Source organism: Acanthaster planci, linkage group LG04 (genome assembly GCF_054643075.1).
Source record: "Acanthaster planci isolate LZ-2023a linkage group LG04, COTS_SCS, whole genome shotgun sequence".
Classification (NCBI taxonomy): domain Eukaryota; kingdom Metazoa; phylum Echinodermata; class Asteroidea; order Valvatida; family Acanthasteridae; genus Acanthaster; species Acanthaster planci.
Genome location: NC_141780.1, coordinates 18,336,213 through 18,355,697, shown reverse-complemented (window position 1 = coordinate 18,355,697; position 19,485 = coordinate 18,336,213). Strand labels below are relative to the sequence as shown.

The window sequence follows — 19,485 nt, the reverse complement described above, 5'->3', positions numbered from 1 at the left end:
AAATTTAACTCGCAAACGGCTTATTGGCCAGATGTTATAGTCCGGGCAGTTCAAACTCTTTCTGTGGCCCTGGTTTTAATAAGTGATCCAGCTGCATTATATCTAAATCGAATTCTCATCTGTGACTGATAACTTAAAAGTCAGAAAAAAAACAACTTTTTTACACTGCTAATGCCCCACGCTGCGCATCACAAATAAACGATATAAAACTAGCTCTAACCATGGAGGACGGACACAGAAGGAGTTTACTTACTTCGCATCCTCATTAACTTTTAACCACGCAACCCTTTTGTATATAGCCTATGATCGCAGCCGCTATGTTTCATTGTTAATTTGTATCCATAAAACTTTGTGCACTGAAGTACAGGAAATTCAATGTTAGTGCATGAATTTTGTTGGTGCTCGCGTATGTTCATGCCCCATAGAGACACCGTGTATAACAAGCACGCATGCACTCTTTATTTTCAGGCAGACAACAATGTTTTTGTGTGAGCAAACGACATCATTGTGCGGAATTTTTCAACGACTGACTTCGAAAAATACCAAAGTGTGCAACAAAAATAAATTTCGAGAGGACTTTTAACACGACACCACGAGCAACAAACAATTTCTCTCCATTCGTAAGGTTTTTAAATAAAGGTAAATCTCAGATCAGTATAAAAAGGTGGATTTTAGGGACCCTGTCTACCAACCTAATTGATCAAATTGCAAACTTTTGCACTAATTTCATCAATTAATGTGTAATAGAAAATACGTTTCTGAGACAAAAATCTTGAACATTGATTTCAAGCATTTATTTTGAATCAGCCTGATAAAATTTTAATAATAAGGTCATTTTGTGAATCACCTCAAAATCGTATCAATCCAACGGTTTATAAAAATTCAAAGGCAAATTATATCCACTTTATTACCAAAATGGTATATCCAACTCTAGGATAATGATTTTTCTGTTAGACTGTACTAAAAATGTCAGTTTTGAAACCATTTCATAAGGTAGAATCACGGTTACAAAAACAGTTTTAAAATGAGAGAGAGGATTCGAACCTGAGTCGGAGGATTTCAAGCCGGGAGCACTCCCAACCAATGCACAGAATTATACCTTATCATATAACCATTCCTTGAACAGAATTGCGAATAATACAAAACACAGAGGGCGCCCTCAGAGTGTGGTTGCGGCATGAGTGAAACACAAATTGAGTGCTGAACCTATTTTATAGAAATTTCGGCGACAGAAATGCTAAAACTATGTGTGAAATCGATGATTTTGGTTTAGTTGGGTATCATCAACGTCACTTATTTAATTCCTGACGTGCCTGAAATGTGAGCTGTTCGTATATGTACATGTAGTTTGACGTGTCTTTGCCTCTAGCTCAAAGGAGCGAATTACAGAGAACCACAGAAAAAGAATGGATTGCAAGGAACAAAAACCCCAAATTCCATTTTCATACACAATGCACAAAAGTGTCATTACTATGGGCACGTACCGTACTGACGTACACACTTCAACTATTGTTCAGTTCAACAGTTAAAAGCTTTTGTTATTTCTGGTGTTGCATATCTCCGTTGCTGTGGTAATTGTAGGTTGCGCACACGGCAATACGTCAACGTTTCTATAAATTGTTTTCAAGGTGTAAATGTTGGTTCAAAAGTTGAAAATAAAGACATACAGAACACACCGTGTCTTCAAAGACTTACATTAAAAGGTATGTTTTTTGTGCTTAAGAGAATTCGCTTAATGTCGTCATTGTATGAATTTCTGTCAAAAGAAACTGCCGATTATTAAGGAGAACTATGCCTACTGAGGATTAGTTTGTACAAGAATTCTTTGTAGATAAAGTCACAAGAAATTGTTGTTTTGTTTTAAAAGTATGCCTCTGTTTCCCCTCACTATTATAAAAAATCCCATTCTGTTATAAGATGCTGTCTAAATCAAAATTCGATGCACTTAACTGTTATGGTTCTTTTCCTCTTTTAACCACTCAGACCAGTGCAAGTAAACAGCACATTATAGTTGCGTTTATCTGTTCAAAATAACCCTGAGATTACAACAGAGGGCGCGTACACACAAGGAAGTCTCAATCGGTGATGAGAGCTACATTTTGTGAAGCACATCCGTTGCAGTAGAGCTTGCAGACAAGTGTAGAAACTATTGAAAAGTTTCTCAAGCTTCTCAAGCGACAAGGGTTTTGCAAACTTGGGGGAACAGTGGCATTGGGATATTTCCTTCATATGGGCACAATTAAGGTAGAATTGCAATTACATGTACATATTTCTGCCGTTTGCTTTTACATTCTCAAAGGTCATCTGGGAGAGCCAACAAAGAAAGGCTTTAGCAGAATTGTCGAGCCACGAAGAGCTGCCTTTTGTGGCTTTCATAAAGCATATGGGTCACAGCATGACCCGAATGCAAGGCACAATAACGCTTAGGGCACGAGTGAAGGTTTTTGGGTAATCGCGATTTAGTGAATCAGTCAGCCGGGACTTTTCGGTTCATGCTGGTAAATGTATTCAACACTTGTGGCTTGTATCCATAGCCTGTGGGAACATGGTGCGGGTAAGCGTACGTGCCGACAGCTATTAGACATTTTCTGTTAAAAATCAGCCAGACGGTTGTACATTATGACAGAGGAAAGGGTGGACAGAAGTTGTGTATCGGAACGCCGTAGATGGAACTGACCGGTGACGCCCTGCTGTATCAAGGTGTGGGTGTGCATGTTTGTGTGACTGATCCAGGAGACCCTGCTGGCTCGTTTGTCTGCCAACACAGACGTAGTTTTGTTGTGCACGGATGATAACTTCCGATAACCAAGACAGAAACACCTCAAGGCTGAGGCGACACCACACAAGTGCAAAATTCAATCTACGCCAGCGCCACACATCAAACGTTACACCATGAAGAGTTGGCAACAGATGCTACTAGCCTGGTTGCTGTTTGTCTTCTACCTCCTCGCTGGGGCGTTCCTCTTCAGGGCCATCGAGCTCCCCCAAGAGCGGCTTGCAGGACAGGAATTTAGCCAGACCGTGGAAGAGTTCCTGCAGTCTCACCCCTGCCTTTCCAAAGAAGAGCTTCTTCGTTTTGGCCAGCTTGTGGTCGAGGCAGCAGACAGCGGTGTCTATGATTTCGCGCAGGAAAAGTTTGACGACCGTCAGGTCACCGGTGTTCATATGGAGCAGAAAGGAGTCTGGGACCTTCCCAACTCTTTCTTTTTCTCCGCCACCGTTGTAACTACAATTGGTGAGGAGTTATTTACCTTGTCCTCATAGCAGATTATCGACAATAATTGCTAAGCATATTATGTCCCCTCGCAAAAGGCGTTTGCGTACAGAGGAAACGGAAAAAAAATTAACAAGTTTCGAAACCAAGCATCCAACTTTGTTTACTTGATATTTCCAGGCAGTTCTTTCCGTAGTCGTGTCACCAGGCTAAAAAAGTGGGACGTGCACCGTCCAAATTTCAGATTGTAAACCAAAACGACTTGACTTTACCGTCAGGTGAAAATGGTCAAGAAAAGGATTCTTTAAAACCAAACTAAAACTTCGTGAAAACCAATGATCTTGTCTTCGCCTAGTTTAGCGTTAGAGATTTCTGGTAGCTACCGGTACAGAGTGAGTTAAAATGGCCTGATTTTTAGGGTTTGTTTAATTAACTAAAATTCTAAACTGGGCCATACTCTATAGTAAGTTTTCAACAGTGTTATTGTATTGCTGTCAGTTTTACTTACGATGACCTCCCATCCATATTTTGGTCTCAAGACAGCAGTATAAATTACCGTAAGTTCCAGGAACCCACTTTTCCCGAATTTGTTGCGTTGTTGATTAAAGGCTGGTTCATGCGTGGAACAAAACTGAACACACGCGAATTTTTGACGTCAGTTCAAAATTCGTGCTGCGGATTCGCAAACTGAACGCATTTCAACTCCAGCGTGATTTTGCCGCAAACCTTTCGTGACGTCAAAGTCGCCTTGCTTTCACCTTTGGCTGTAGGATGAAACAGCCCTTAGGCTTATAGGGATGAAACAAATACGGATATCATAATCGTTGCTTGAAAGTTTTGTTCATGGCCTTCCCTCCTCCGATCATTACTGCAGTTTCCATTTTTCTCATGCAGGATATGGTGACCTCACGCCACAGACGTCAGTAGGCCGTGCTGTCTGTATGATTTACGGTGTGATTGGGCTGCCCCTTACTGCATGGGTTATAGGCGTCATCGCTCGCTCTCTGACTGCATATTGGACCAAAGCTTTAGACAGAGCCGACAAAATCCTGCTTCTCTGCGTCAAGTTTGCCCGGTTACGAAAAACCATCATGATCCTCATTACCATATTGGTGTTATATGCGATATTGCTCCAAGTGCCCGCCGTCCTTCTTGGGCACATTGAAAACTGGGACGTCTTGACAGGGGTGTATTATTGCTTCATCACTCTGACAACGATAGGATTCGGGGACTTGGTGGTTGGGAATCATCCAGATTTTTCACAGGCAGCCAAATGGACTTTGAAGATGTGCATGGTGCTATATGTGATGCTTGGTCTCAGCCTCTTGGTGGCGCTAACTTCAGCCATATCAGAACGTGCCAATAAGACTGTCAAGAAGTCAATGATGCCCGGAAACAGTTATCGGATAGAACGCAAACAGAGCAAGAAAGAGCGGAAACGACTGGACATGGTGCTGGAAAATGAAGTAGCGCTCCGTTATGTTCCCGATCTGTCCTTTGCTAGACTGACGGAGTCTAGTGATGACAGTAAGGTCCTTGGTGCTGATGTGAAAGATAAAGACACGGAAGTAGAGGTAACAATTGAGATGCACTCGCTTGGCAACATGAAGGAAGATGTGCTGCCATATTACGAGGAGATCTTCGCAGACATGTCAGCCTCCACTGACACATTGTGTATTAATATGTCAATGAACGGAAGCAAAAACGGTTTGCCAGCGAGACCCACAGAGCAATCTTTACACTGTACGTCACTCGATAACGATAACAGTATGCAAAACGCTGGGAACGTTTCTGCTATTTCAAGGAACGAATACGGACGCGTTGATTTCCACAGACCGTCAATTCAATAAACGTGAAAGTGACCTCATAATTCTCTCAATTCTCTCCAATACCTACCGTTTCTTCCCTTTGTTATTCGGTACAGTGTACGCATGGGCGTACAGACAATAATGAAGAAGGCAATTTTTTCCTTCTTTAAAACTGTACAGTTTAAGGAGTACTTCTTAATTATTGCTTTTAATCATAAGATATGGAGCAGTTAATGCACACTTAAACCAAAATGCTTTCAACATGTTTTTATCAATATTTGAGTGAGGCCAAGGATTTTGCCAGCTCAGTATTAATACTTTCAAATTGATAATTTTTATATTTACTACCTTCAATGAACAGTTTTGCTTTTTTAGTTTAAAACAATAATTTGATACCTACACCAACTCCAGCTTCTAAGAGGAAGCCATTTTTAATCTGGTTTCCCGAATCTGTTTGATATAATAAAGTGGGAGGGTTCCGGACTGTTTATAAATCACGCGTGATCCGTACCTATATTCATGTCGTTTTAATTCTGGCTGTGAATTTACTTATTTTTTAATTTATTATTGTTTTAGTATAAAAAGATATTAAGTTGTCATATTCTATTTTAGTACCCTCATTTCTGACCTCGTTTCCAAAATTAAAAAGGGAGTTCCTCACTTTCAATTTAATGTGAATGACTCCGGAGTCGAGTCTATAGAATGAGGAATATATAGTCAGCTAACTTTTATTTTTAACACAAACGCGAACTAATTCACACAGACCTATCTACGAAAACATGTTATGCCCAATAATGATGCCATACACTTCTTCGTGATCCTGTGAAGTTTCTTTTACAAGATCAGTACTCCGTTACCTTCATTAATGCACGAAGCCAAGCCTATACACCTCCGCAAAGTACATTGCCTAGTGTAAATGCGTTACGTGCGACTTCTTGATTCTTGAAACTAGCGTTATTATAATGCCATGCCTTCATGAAAAATCAAGTTTATGAAATTTATCAAGACTTAAGCTACCAGCTGCAGGGTAGTGCAGAACAATCGGTTAGCAGTTCGGATGCCAGAGAAATCTCCATTCGGCGAATGAAGTCGACTGAATACCCACTGCTTTCACGTTGAATGGCTCACCGATCCCCTTGCTCGGTTCCATGAGGAGGCCGGTGGACGCGTCCTGGGCCCCGGCGCTGATTTGCCCAGCATCCGGGTCGAAGGAGATCCAAAGTCCCCGGAATTCCTCTGGGCTAAAGACTTCAGCGGTTAGGTCGATACTGATGATTGTTTCCAGATCTTTCGGCGCCGTCTTCTTTATAGAGGCATTATCAGCATCGGTTATTTCTGAAACGCCAATTTGTAGATGGAACAAAGTGATGATGAGATTTAGATTTTCAGTTTTCTGAAGAGATGGTGGAAATGAAGGGAAAAGAAGCAAACTAGAATTGCACGATAAATATAGTCATTGCACATGTTGGTCGTCTCCCTCACAGAGAGGCAACCTCGTCAGTACAAGTGATGCACAGCACATTAAGGTTGACTGCTCGAAGCACACCTTGTCGCGTCGTATGTAGATCGTGTCCTAACCTCGTCTCAAAGGCTAACCTAGGCGACCACTGACCGGCAGGTTGTTGCCACCTGCCTTCTCATCCTGTTCTCATTCGATACCGCAATGGCATTTTATTCTCGACGTATACTATGGCGTGTTTTGCGTTGTGACCAGTGGGCCTGCTTGTTTCGTACGGGTCTGGATCTCGATCAGTGATCCCAAGGTTGGTTCCCTCCATCTATGAAGCGGGTTCCAGTGCCAGTGAACCAAGACGGATCACTGGTCTAGATCCAGATCTGTGCAAAACAAACAGGCCCACATTGCACCTAATTCTCCTCCCAAGCACTACCCTTTTGGTTTTGCCCTCTACCCTTTTGGTTTTTCCGGCGAGGCAAGGGGCAGGGCTAGGATCGGTGCGATCACACCTACTAAAATACTCGCAAGTCACTAGTCAGCTAGGAAGAGATACATTACATATGGCACTATAGTATTTTTGGAAACGCAAATCATGCATTATCATTGCGAGACTGCAGCTAATGAACCTTTTTTCTGGAGCAAGTATTACGGATAGAAATTTGTGATAAAACTTACTTTTTCAGTTTAATACAGGACAAAAAAGGAGGCTTGGAACCCAGAAAAACCCCAACAGTCTAATACCATCCCATGTCAGGAAAACGTCCATGGCAGCTTACTCTGGACACTATGGGGATAAGGTTGTCTACTTTAGGCATCCTTCTACTTGAGCGACTATAGTCAACGACTCTGACCCGCAGATGATGCGTGTCAAACGAGTAACCTCTACTAATAGAGCACATTTTCTTGATGTTGTTTCTGCTAAAATGTTGTAACTGGCATGTACTGTTATTGTTCCAGTCATCACTGATTTTAGTGTGTAATCGTGTTATGATGTCCTTTATTTTGTATTTTGTACACTGCACAATTGTTTTTGACTCCTCTGTCAATATTTTATTCTCTTTTAGCAGGGGTCTGGTCTCATGCACATCTCTTTTTTTAAGCAACGGAGTAAATCCCGGGAGATAAGGGTATATATCCCCGGCACATTTTTGACCGGGGATGGGCTTTTGAATTATCCATTCACTTTTTTGTGGTGTGAAAAAAAATTCAGGCGGATTGGCGAAGAATTTGGCGGACTTCATAATTCACCAAAATTAATTCAATAGCAGTCAAAAAGCTATAAATATAAGGTTTTTCAGGAGGGTGCAAATGTATTTTGTATTATGAACATTGCCCCCATGGTGTCAGCACCCCCTTCCGGCTTTTGAAATTTCTACATCCGGGCAAGTCATCCCCACTCCCATCCTCCCATCCCCAGTTGTATGGGCCTACGTTTGTTCTTTCTTTATTCTTTGAAGTTAACTTCTCTTTTGTCTACATCCAACCCTTTGGATTGCGTACACTGGATGTGTTCTTGGGAAAGAGCTTCCACGAGTTGACTTGGGTTTAGCGTCGTCTCCACCGCCTTGCTTGTTAACACACTTCACACGTAAATTTCGAAGTCAGGGTTGCGCATTGAACTGTAAAAACATCGTTTAGAGTTTAAACACTATTTGAACCCACTGTTTCCACATGTTCAACGCATGACATGTTAGGCCTAATTTAAATGTGTTTAAACTCTAAGCGTTAATTTTACAGTGTAACTAATGGAATGCACCCAATGCGTGATCATGAGTTGATGTGCTTTTTACAAGAAACCAAGGTGGACACGTTTTGTGCGCGCATCTTCTTGTAAAAAGTTAAAGGGAATATTAGAAATATAAAGAGAAGTCCAACAATTCCCTACTTACTTATTTTGTAGAACACGTCCGATGAATCGGTTTGCAGGTACACGGTGACCCCCGAAGACGCTGTGCGCACGGCGAATTCGATGGTGAACGGTGTTTCGGGCAAGGATAACACGTTATCTTGACTCACTCCGTCATTGGTGATGTACAAGGGACAACCTACACGGGTACAGATCAATCCGAAACCGAATGACTGTTAAAACACCTAGAATAAGGTACCCAGATATGGGAGAAAACACCAAAGTTGGCTAGTGCTTCAGTCATTGATAGAGAGCCTGGCAAGAAATGTCCTTCTGTTTTTTGTGCTTGTAATTCAGCGGAGCCCAGCATGTGTGCACGCACGGTACGGATGAAGCACGCAACCGCGGAACGCGCAGTGCAACGCTGGAGAAGTGCACGAGTTAAGTTCCCACGTACACAGCGGGCAGGGCGCACGAATTTCTGAGAAGGACGCACGCTACAGATTCACATGCAGAAAGTGTTGTAGGCGGCTTGATCGAGTATCAGTTTGGCTTCAAGAGGCGGTAGTGGCACACAAAAAGGCAATTAATGCGAATATTTTCCGAGTTTCAGACGCCTTTTTTAATTTTGGTTGAATTAAACGTCATACAGCGTGTCTTTCGGGACTGAGTATTCACTCCTTGCGTGCATGCCGCCGGCGTTCGTCGCGATCATATGGAAACCAGGGTATAATTACGCCCGGGACCCACAGCAAACGCTAGAAGTTTCTTTAGCATCAATTTTATACATGTTACTTGGTAAGTTTACATTTCCAGTTCGCATGTTCATAACATTGCCTAAGGGCACTAACCAGAAACAGAAAATACAGTGAGTCGCCACAATTATTCATTTTGTGGTTGATTTAGGCCTACGCCTCTACAAACAACCTTAATAGACCCATAATTCATTGCATGTCCTGCGTTTTCCGTTACTTAAAAGGCGTTAATATTAAGCTGGCTATTTAATTCGTGCGAGTGACTTATATATAATAAAGTAAAGCCCACACCAACAATTGATTGGCTATAAAGCGCCCGACAGAATTCTTAAGGAAGTTGGATAAACGTCTATAATAATTACCTATTTCAGAAGCAGGGTCTGGTGATAATGGAGATGTCGACGGTGAGTAACCCGGCTCCAGTGACATTGAGAGACCAACTGTGGGTACATCTGATTACAGTAACACAGGGGATTCAATTAGCAACCCACTGGGCAGTGGCCATTCTATCACAGCCAATGTCACCACAGTCGCCAATGGCGTAACTATAGGGCCCGTAGTACCCCCACATATATTTGATATTTCGAAATGTGCGCAGCCTATATAGGCAAAAGCCGCAGTTCATTGCCTTTCGGAGCCCCCATCCCCTGAACTTTTTTCACACCCCTTTGATGTGCCCTAAATTTCACCCTATTTAGGCCACTCCCAGTCGTTGCGAAATGAAATTTAGGAACGCATTATTTTGACTTCGGTTTGTTGCACACATTACAAAGTGCATTTACATGGCATGAAACAATAACAGAATGAGTATGTGAAATCACCTGGCCACAATGAATAAACAATGTGATAAATACGACTGTATCTTATGCTGCCGGCCTTAACTAAATAAGATTCATTATGTCCGACAGTATGTAAAGCTAAAAAGGATATACAATTTTGAAGTTTACCTCCATCAGAAGTAGTGGTAAGTGCTGATATAGTCGTCGGCGGTGAGTATTGCCGTTTCGATGACTTTGAGGGACCACCCGTACGTGCATCTGATACGAAAAAAGAGGCAATATAATGATGCATTCGGCTTCTTTATAGCTAGATGTGGATGCAGACAGATAAGGCCAAGGTGTTGGTTCAACCTTATCTCTTCCTCATGTACTCTGCCTGGGAATACGTTAACTTTGGGTGTAAAACGTATAACAGCTGTGCTGTGGACGGTGTGAGATACTAGGGATTTTTTAGCAGATTGTTGTGATATTGTGGCATAATAACTATTATAAATTGTAATCGATCGGTTAAGAATATGGAAATCCTGGATTCATTTTGATAATTACCTGTGTTTTGAGCCGTTTCAGTTGTCTGAACAGGCGATGATTGGGGCGGCGGTGTTTTAGGAACTAAAGAAAACAAAAATTAATCTGTTTAGCGCTTTAGTGTGGTGGTCCTCATAGTATTCTTGTAACTTCCGGAGAAAGTGGAAGGCCTACAACTATTCAAAATGGAGGAAATCTTTTGAACGATCGTCTAAACGTCTGTACTAGGACCAGCAATAAAATTTGAAACCCAATGATTCAAAGAATGGTTCTTTAATAAAAAGGAGAAATTTAATGCTAGAAAGAGTTATACAGGTGCCGGAAATGCCAGGCTTTTATCCCCTCTGTCTAACAAAATGGGTTAATCCAAATAGATGTAAATTTTTAAGTAAGTTGGATAAACGTCTATAATAATTACCTATTTCAGAAGTAGGGTCTGATGCTAATGGAGATGTCGACGGTGAGTAGCCCGGCTCCAGTGACATTGAGAGACCAACCGTGGGTACATCTGATTACAGTAACACAGGGGATTCAATAAGCAACCCACTGGGCAGTGGCCATTCTATCACAGCCAATGTCACCACAGTCGCCAATGGCGTAACTATAGGGCTCGTAGTACCCCCACACATATTTGATATTTCGAAATGTACGCAGCCTATATAGGCAAAAGCCGCAGTTCATTGCTTTTCGGAGCCCCCATCCCCTGAACTTTTCTAACACCCCTTTGATGTGCCCTAAATTTCACCCTATTTAGGCCACTCCCAGTCGTTGCGAAATGAAATTGAGGAACGCATTATTTTGACCTCGGTTTGTTGCACACATTACAAAGTGCATTTACATGGCATGAAACAATAACAGAATGAGTATGTGAAATCACCTGGCCACAATGAATAAACAATTTGATAAATACGACTGTATCTAAGGCTGCATCCGAATCTGTTGTCTAGAGCTAGGTCTAGGTCTTCACTCCATTGGAAATGCATGGAGACGCGCAGACAACAGACCTAGCCGTAGCTCTGGAAGCCCGTTCCGTACACGGCCTTATAGTGCCGGCCTTAACTAAATAAGATTCTTTATGTCCGACAGTATGTAATGCTAAAAAGGATACAATTTTGAAGTTTACCTCCATCAGAAGTCGTGGTAAGTTCTGATGTAGGCGTCGACGGTGAGTATTGCCGTTTCGATGACTTTGATGAGGGGCTACCCGTACGTGCATCTGATGCAAAAAAGAGGCAATATAGTGACGCATTCGGCTTCTTTATAGCTAGATGTGGATGCAGACAGATAAGGCCAAGGTGTTGGTTCAACCTAATCTCTTCTTCATGTACTGTGCCTGGGAATACGTTAACTTTGGGTGTAAAACGTATAACAGCTGTGCTGTGGACAGTGTGAGATACCAGGGATTTTTAGCTGATTGTTGCGATATTGTGGTATAGAAACTATTATAAGTCGCAATCGATCGGTTAAGAATATGGAAATCCTGGATTCATTTTGATAAATACCTGTGTTTTGAGCCGTTTCAGTTGTCTGAACAGGCGATGATTGGGGCGGCAGTGTTTTAGAAACTGAAGAAAACAAAAATTAATCTGTTTAGCGCTTTAGTGTGGTGGTCCTCATAGTATTCTTGTAACTTCCGGAGAAAGTGGAAGGCCTACAATTATTCAAAACGGGGGAAATCTTTTGAACGATCGTCTAAATGTCTGTGCATGCTAGGACCAGCAATGAAATGTGAAACCCAATGATTCAAAGAGTGGTTATTTGCAAAAAAAGGAGAAATTTAATGGTAGAAAGAGTTATACAGGTGCCGGAAATGACGGTTTTTATCCCCTCTGTCTAACAAAATGGGTTAATCAAAATAGGTAAGTCGGAATACGACGAGTTTAAGTCCAGAGACTGTGTCAGCATTGAGCATCCAATTCAAAACAAGAGATACTAATTACACGTGCATCAAATTGCAAATGTAGAGTTACCTATGTCAGGGGTAGGAGTCGTCACCTGGTCTGGTGGTGGTGATTGACCAACCGTAGTAGGTGCATCTGATAATGGATGTTGGGAGGATTAATTTTATTCAGCAGGGTACGAGAACGTATGCAGCAAGGTATGAGACGGAGAGAACCCCACTTGCTTTGTGTTGGTCATTGTCTCGCAGGAATCTGGGGAAATTCTTTCAGACATCTTGGGGGATGTGTTAAGTAACAATAGTCTGGAATGTGTATAGGGATTGGACATGTTGGGGGGGTACCCCTCGGTCTCATTTCTTGCTGAGTATACACGAGAACGTGGTTCCCAGTAAACGAGCTTCCGTTGCCAGCTTGGTCCAGCTCGAGGCCTTTATGTCACCACAAAGTGATATCATCGTTTGTATCGGGGAGTGGGGAGACTGGGGACAAGCATGCAGTCAATGAAAAAACGCCCGGCAATGGAAATTTGAAATGCTTGGATGCGGATGTTGATTCATACGACACTAGAGGACGCTGTTCATGATAATGATGTAAATTTGTTATCATGTACACTTACACCCCTGAATCGTACAACAAACTAGCGTATTTCTAAGGCTTTTTCTCCTCTATCTCCCCTTTGTTTTTTCGAATGGAAATATTTTGGTTGCTGGGGAGTCCAAAAACTTCCTGAGATGGGCCTCAATTTTGTTTTTCTTACGAGAAAGTGGGGAATGATTCAATGGCCCATTCGTCCCAGGTCAAAACTGGAGGGATATATTTCCCTGTGATTTACTCCCCTGCCTATACCGGCTAATAATATAATAAATATAATGCTAGCCATTAATTCATTACATACGCCATGACCTTCAGGGAACTTCCCTGAATTTATTACTGAGTTCATACTAAGATCCATGGCTTGAAATTGGAATTTCTTGACAGCTATTTGAGATAAACACGTTTTCGTTGATATGTTGCCTTCCTTTAATCCTGTTTGGAGTGCATATGAGTTAAAATGTCAACATGTTCAAAGCCAGATGACGACTGGTCCAAGATTTGGACACTATACCTTCTAATTGTTTATGCTATCTCACGATTTTCTCTGTGCGGAAGCAACTAAATGCTACACTGATATATTGAATTTTGGCATATGCAGATTTTTTTTAATTTCTTGGCCTTCTAGATACTTCTAGTTTAATCGGTGTAAAACTCAGTGATCATTTTTTATTTGTTCTGCAAAGAAATAAACTAATATATACAGCAACTGATTATCTTTGGAATATCGTAGGGGACGCGTGTTTTGAAATTAGAGAGTGTTAAAGAATATGCATGAAAAAACATGAAACGTCGGGCAACCCAACCCACGTGTCATCTGCCTATCCCGTGAAAGCGGTTTACATGAAACGCGGCTGAATTTATTACAGGTATTACTAATTATTTCACCAAGAGACTAAAAACTCGAAATTACATTGTGTGGCTTCAAGGATGCACCTGTAAGCAGTGTTCGTCTCCTCACATCGATGTAACATGGGACACGGGCTGGCCATGCATGCTAACAACCATGCAGAATAAAAGTAAGAAAGAGGCATCAGACCTGTGTTGTTGCCATGAAATTGAACTGGTATGACCTATGATGCCCAACACAAGTATATGGACCTATAATGGTGTCCTTGGAGAATTATAATGACGTTTCCGACTGCCTTATGGGGAAAACGGTTATTCACATCTGTGATGGAGACATCTCCGGTGCCAAAAACACTAAGTCTTGTAAGATGGATCTTATCCTTGAGACAAGAGATATTCCAAAAACAAAATAAAAAATGCTGTGACTTTCACATTCCCCTCCAAAATCCTACGACAAAAGTGCAGTTTGCATACGACACTTGGAAAGAATGGCTATTAAATGTGAACATTCTCCTGTACCGCTTGTAGCCGTTTCCCGCCTAGATTTGGCCCTCATTAAGTTGAGTTTGTGATCACAATACTTCTAGCTCACCTGGAATTACGCACTGGGGCAGCTGGCGGAGATACCTAACGCGACCCGCTCGTTTGACGACCATGTCAGCAGGTCGTTTGGCCACCAACTGTACCTTGTTACCGTCAATCCACTTGATAGGGCAATTCAGATTCAAAGGACAGGATTCAAAGATGGAACTCGTGTCTCGTTGAAAGCTCTTCACTGATCCAAAGGAAAGCAAAAGAGGCGAAGAGGTTAATTCCATAACTTGAAACTCAGACTGTGAACATCCCCAAAATCTGCCCACAAAGGAATGTATTTACAACGTAGTTTGTCAACGGGCGAGAGTCATGCATAACGTTATCATTTCTGATCTCTAATTTGATCACATTAAATAATAAAGCCCTTATGCAAGAACTCATAGTCATAGCGGCCTTGTTATTATATAAAGTGAAAAAGGACCAAGCATTTTCTATACAATGATGTTAAATTTAACACCGCAGTTGCTACGCAATCTGGAGGATCTACCGATTGTTCGGCCGTAAAGACATCACACTCACCACTTGTTAATAAGACTATCCAAATGAGCAGCAGAGAAAAATTGCGCTCCATCTCTACAATCGATGACAATACGTTTACAGATATTTCAAAGAACGTATTTGGAACTGTTCGCGGACGTTTCAATTGGGAGAGTTAAAGTCCCCCAGACACTTCACTGAAGGATTCATCTCTGCCTGTACTGGTCACACACAAGTACAGGGACAAAAATTGACTTGGCATCTTCCGACACAATCGGCAACCTGATTGCATGCTGATCTTCTGATCTCGCCGCATCAGATAGCTTCAGGGCGGATCATCTCTCTCACACAGAGCCTGCAAAATGGCGGCATATAGTCTATTCCATAAATAAAACAAACGGTGAATAAATAACCAGTACCCGGGCTTTTAGTCACTGAAATATTTAGGCCTACCAAGCGCATTCTAAGGAGGGTAGGTATACGGCGATCACATGTCGAGAAGTCGATTTTAAAAGGACAAGGTTCTTTTTTTAACGGTAAACAACTGCCCAAATCATCCGAGGTTTATTTGGTCGAAATTTTGGTGACAAAGTCCGCTGACAAATCTTATTCACTTGGCATTTAAACCAGTGTTGAACACATTAACCGGTTAGGCTTTTTGAATCCTTTTCTATTCCATTGGGTTTTGTGATTTTTAGACCCTAATTTCAGCGCGCCGAGAACACATCTAACAAAACACATTTTGTTACTGATATTGGAAATACGTGTTACACAAAGTCATCGCTGTTTTTCTATTCACAGTGATCTGTCTTGGAATATTTCAGACCTGTGTGTGCCGCTGTCGAGATAAGATATCCCGATGTACACGACGCACGATTAGTATGCACGAGACCGCGCAGATGGGCTTCATCAACTACATAGCCCATGACGTCACAAGAAAATAAATTATAGACCTCGTAGTCTAGGGTACGCACGGTATCCAAGCACACGGGCTCTAGCAATGATAGCAGGGCTAGGCCAGGCGCTGAAGCTTTTTATAATCATCATTTCTGGCTGACGGGTTTCGCACAAAATGGCGAAATGCCAAGTGCCCGAGTGCTACAATCGCCGCGACAAGGACAAAGGGAGGAAGAGCTTCTTCCGGATTCCCGACCCTGCCAAGGGGTACCGGGACCTAGCCCAGAGGTGGCTGGCCAACATCGGCTCGGGCAAGAAGGTGGAGGGCTTTGTCTTCTCCAAGAACAAGCTAGTCTGCGAGGACCACTTCGAGTTGACGTGTTTCAGGGAGGATCTGCAGGCCCGGGTGCTCGGATACCGTCCCGCGCGCAAGAAGCTCAAGCCGGGCTCCGTGCCCACCCTATTTGAGAGCTGTCGGGACGGAAGGCGAGACCCGCAAAGACTCTGGCCGAGTCAGCATCTGAATAATGTCGCCCGCAAGGTGGGCAGAGTTAAAATCAAGAGTTTTCCCCATCTAGTTTTGCATAATTGTGGTTATGTGATGGTTGTGTGAGTCGATAATGAGACGATCGTTGGTGATGACACGTAAAAGGAAACCAGGTCTTCACTGAACGGTGAATCTTCACTTTTCCATTGTTGAACTGTAAATTGTGATCACTAACCGTAGCCAAATACCTTGATAAATATTGTAGGACTGTTAGTTCCCGAAAATTTATTTGACTTCTATTTATTTATTTGCTTACTTGCTTTTCCCTGATATTTTGAAGAAAAAGTCACTGTTTAAAAGCAATTATCTTCGATTAGCCCAAAATGCACCTTACGACCTCTCCTTATTGAACACCGTACCATCACTCTTTCGCTACCTGGAAAAGTAGACTTTGACCCCTTAAAAAATTGATAACGCTCGTATTAAAATGTCGTCTTACAAAAGCCAAGGCGAAGGTTCTCATGACACCTCACGACATGCCTCCTGAGGCATTTTGGTTCAAAACTTACTGTGCAGTTGACATTTTTCTGCTCATGCTTATATGCATAGAAATACATGCAGATGTTCCCCAAAATTGCAGGGGTTTTGGTTTCCCCTAGGAAAACTGTTCTGAAAAGCAGTCCAAGAGTACTTGGGGCGCTCTCTAGAAGCAGTCCCGAAACTGTAACGTTCACGGGCGCTCGCACTTTATCTCAAATGTTGGCAAATCCATGATGTCAACCCTGCATGTGCTAAACTTGTTGGGACTTCCTAATAATTCGCTCCTTTCCATTATTACGATACGGTACATCAACTTTTTTCTGTGCAGATTGCAAGAAAACGTTCCAGGCCCAAAGCAGAACCTTCCATTCCGCGCCCATCAGAGCTGCTGCCGTCAAGTTGCGGTCCTGCCTACAGTCAGGGGAACGGACAGCAGGAAGCGCCTCCCTCGCTGGTATGCCATGCTTGTCGGTGGTACACAGTGATACGTGATAGCTCGCCCTCCTTTCCATAAAGCTTTGTATCAGCCGTGTTGAAATACCAGACCCTCCCAAACCCAAGGGCAAAGCGTTAGGCGCGAACGTGGATGTTTTCGCACACACATGGTCAATTCCAAAGTCTGAGGTATTCCGTGTGAGTAGGCCTAAATACCACGTTCCTTGGGCGAAAAAAAAAAACATGTACGGCGCATTCATTAACACATCAGATGGTAACAGGTTTACTGTTGAGCTGAAGTGGGGAGTTCATCAGTTGGAAGTAGCTTGTCGTTCAAACCCAGCATCGATAAGCAAACTATCCCGAAAAAAGTATAAAGTTCACCAACTTGTCTCATCTCCCCGTAGCAACCAGACTCGCCACCTATCGTGATTGCTGAGGACATCGTAAAGACGGAACGGGACGATGGCACATGGCAGCAGGCTACCAGGCAAATTCTTACCCCAGTGGTCAGTACGCCATTAAGTGCACCTGACACTTTACGTCTGGCACCCGGGAACCACCTCAAAGTAAGCTCTTATGTTTAAATACATGTACAGGCATTGCTGTTCCTTCTCTCTCCGATTACGATGGCTCTGAAGGGCCACCAGTGCCCTTGAAAATAATGCAACAATGTCGAGTAATGACTGAAACCTTGGGGAAACTAAAATCTCTTCAAAACACTCGATAAATTTCAGTCTACTGTACCCCATTCCGGTTTTTTCAAGTACACGTACATTTGAAATGTTTACATGTAAATAAAGTTCTTTTCCCCTTTGTTCTTTTGGCAGGTTCGCTTGGTAGAATTTGCAGACAAAGAGGTCCAAACGGACCCCGTTCTTATTTTGCCGATCAGACGATATGACTGTTTGCATGGCAACAGAGTGTCATGGTTCAGGGGTCAAAGATGAAAAACATCGAATTACTTAAATACTGACTCCATCCGAGAGAAATTTCACACATATCCACCACTTTTTTAACAAGATATTATTCGCTTTTATTTATGTACAAAATATCTTACATAGTTTTACTCTGCCAAAAAAGTGTTAACCTCATGTAGTGTAATTTTGATTTATGGGCGCGTTTATAATAACTGTCCGTACCGTTTCATTGCAAGAACATCCAGCGCCTTTGCCTAAATTCCGTGAAGATGTATACGTCGTCAGGCAAAAGTCTAAGAGTTTAATTCTAATATCAGCATTATTTTGACATTGATCAATATCGGTTACAAAATAGCACCTCATTTTTTGCTGTTGATTTCTTTCCTAAATGCTCAGCATCTTATTCCCAAGAGGATTAAAGGCAACAGTGGAGTGGCCATAATTTGAAAGAGTTAATAATTCCCTACAATTAGTGCAAATACAATGTAGCCCTGTCATATGCTGCCTACTACTCGTATGGGCGGTTGGTGCCTGGCATTCCCTTGCAATGTACATGTGTCCTGATATTTTAAAGAGGGCCGTATCTCCATTTTCTATATTGTAGTAGGGTTTCTTACCTTGATAGCTGTCTAATTTTTGTGATGATTCATTTGGTGAATTAAATGTATTAGTTTGCTTCTGTGCCGATAGTCAACCATAGTTCACCGGCCATTGGTACGCTAAAACACGACGGTAATGAAGCAAAGGAAAGAGTTTCATATACAGACAACATTAATCTTCCCTTAAAATGTCATCACAGTTATCAGAAAGTGATCACATATCCCAAACAGTGAAATTTAGCTGAGAAAATTCCAAAGCATTTGCTTAGAAACCACTTACGTTTTCTCAGACAAGTCTCATAGGTTTGTGCACGCACAGAGGCATCAAGTCTTAGTCCGTATGCGCTCTTTCCGAAATGAGCAAGATCATTTCTTAATGCCTAGCTATGTTGGTAATTTCATCATTGCCTCTTTTTGTATTTTGAATCATTTTCTGGCTAAAAAAATCCTAGTATGTACTGTTCCAAATTTAATTCCGTCCAATGGACTGTTTCATCCAAGATTTTGAAAAAAAAAACAATAGTCCAGTGCTTGCAATTTACGGAACAAAACATTTCTGCACTATTCTACATACATGTAATCCATGATGGCGACATCTCAGAATTTGATCTTGGTAATTTCATATTATTCCCAGATTACAAGCAAAACTAATTCCATCTGTTACGTTTCCTTGGATGAATTTCAAATGATTTCGTTCTTGGAACAAATGTCGTGAACGAGACAATATGGAAATAAAATGAACAAATAAAGTATATAAAAACATAAATGAGCAATCAGCATAACGTCCTTTGAACCAGGAGAGTAAGTCGTTG

General features: G+C 42.0%; 3 protein-coding genes across 6 annotated transcripts; 2 read left to right on the top strand and 1 right to left on the bottom strand.

Moving 5' to 3' along the window:
• Window positions 1–2,456: 2,456 nt before the first annotated feature.
• LOC110990177 (potassium channel, subfamily K, member 16-like) lies at window positions 2,457–5,516 on the top strand. Its single transcript, XM_022255041.2, has 2 exons — window positions 2,457–3,235; window positions 4,109–5,516. The coding sequence occupies exons 1-2, from the start codon at window positions 2,893–2,895 to the stop codon at window positions 5,062–5,064; spliced, it is 1,299 nt and encodes a 432-aa protein (XP_022110733.2). The 5' UTR covers window positions 2,457–2,892; the 3' UTR covers window positions 5,065–5,516.
• Window positions 5,517–5,652: 136 nt separating this feature from the next.
• LOC147799438 (uncharacterized) lies at window positions 5,653–15,159 on the bottom strand. 4 transcript variants are annotated; one of them, XM_087136229.1, is made up of 12 exons: window positions 14,838–15,159; window positions 14,317–14,499; window positions 13,789–13,872; window positions 12,354–12,419; window positions 11,886–11,948; window positions 11,507–11,599; window positions 10,802–10,891; window positions 10,405–10,467; window positions 10,027–10,116; window positions 9,442–9,531; window positions 8,368–8,523; window positions 5,653–6,357 (listed from the first exon to the last, which is right to left on the bottom strand). In XM_087136229.1, the coding sequence occupies exons 1-12, from the start codon at window positions 14,887–14,889 to the stop codon at window positions 6,068–6,070; spliced, it is 1,320 nt and encodes a 439-aa protein (XP_086992355.1). In that variant the 5' UTR covers window positions 14,890–15,159; the 3' UTR covers window positions 5,653–6,067. The 4 variants fall into 4 exon arrangements, with proteins under 4 accessions (XP_086992355.1, XP_086992356.1, XP_086992358.1 ...); XM_087136230.1 differs by lacking the exon at window positions 12,354–12,419; XM_087136232.1 differs by lacking the exons at window positions 9,442–9,531; window positions 10,027–10,116; window positions 10,405–10,467.
• Window positions 15,160–15,741: 582 nt separating this feature from the next.
• LOC110990176 (uncharacterized) lies at window positions 15,742–19,409 on the top strand. The gene is made up of 4 exons (XM_022255040.2): window positions 15,742–16,233; window positions 17,048–17,173; window positions 17,562–17,723; window positions 17,985–19,409. Exons 1-4 carry the CDS (start codon window positions 15,868–15,870, stop codon window positions 18,102–18,104), a joined length of 774 nt encoding a protein of 257 aa, XP_022110732.2. The 5' UTR covers window positions 15,742–15,867; the 3' UTR covers window positions 18,105–19,409.
• The last annotated feature ends 76 nt before the right edge of the window (window positions 19,410–19,485 follow it).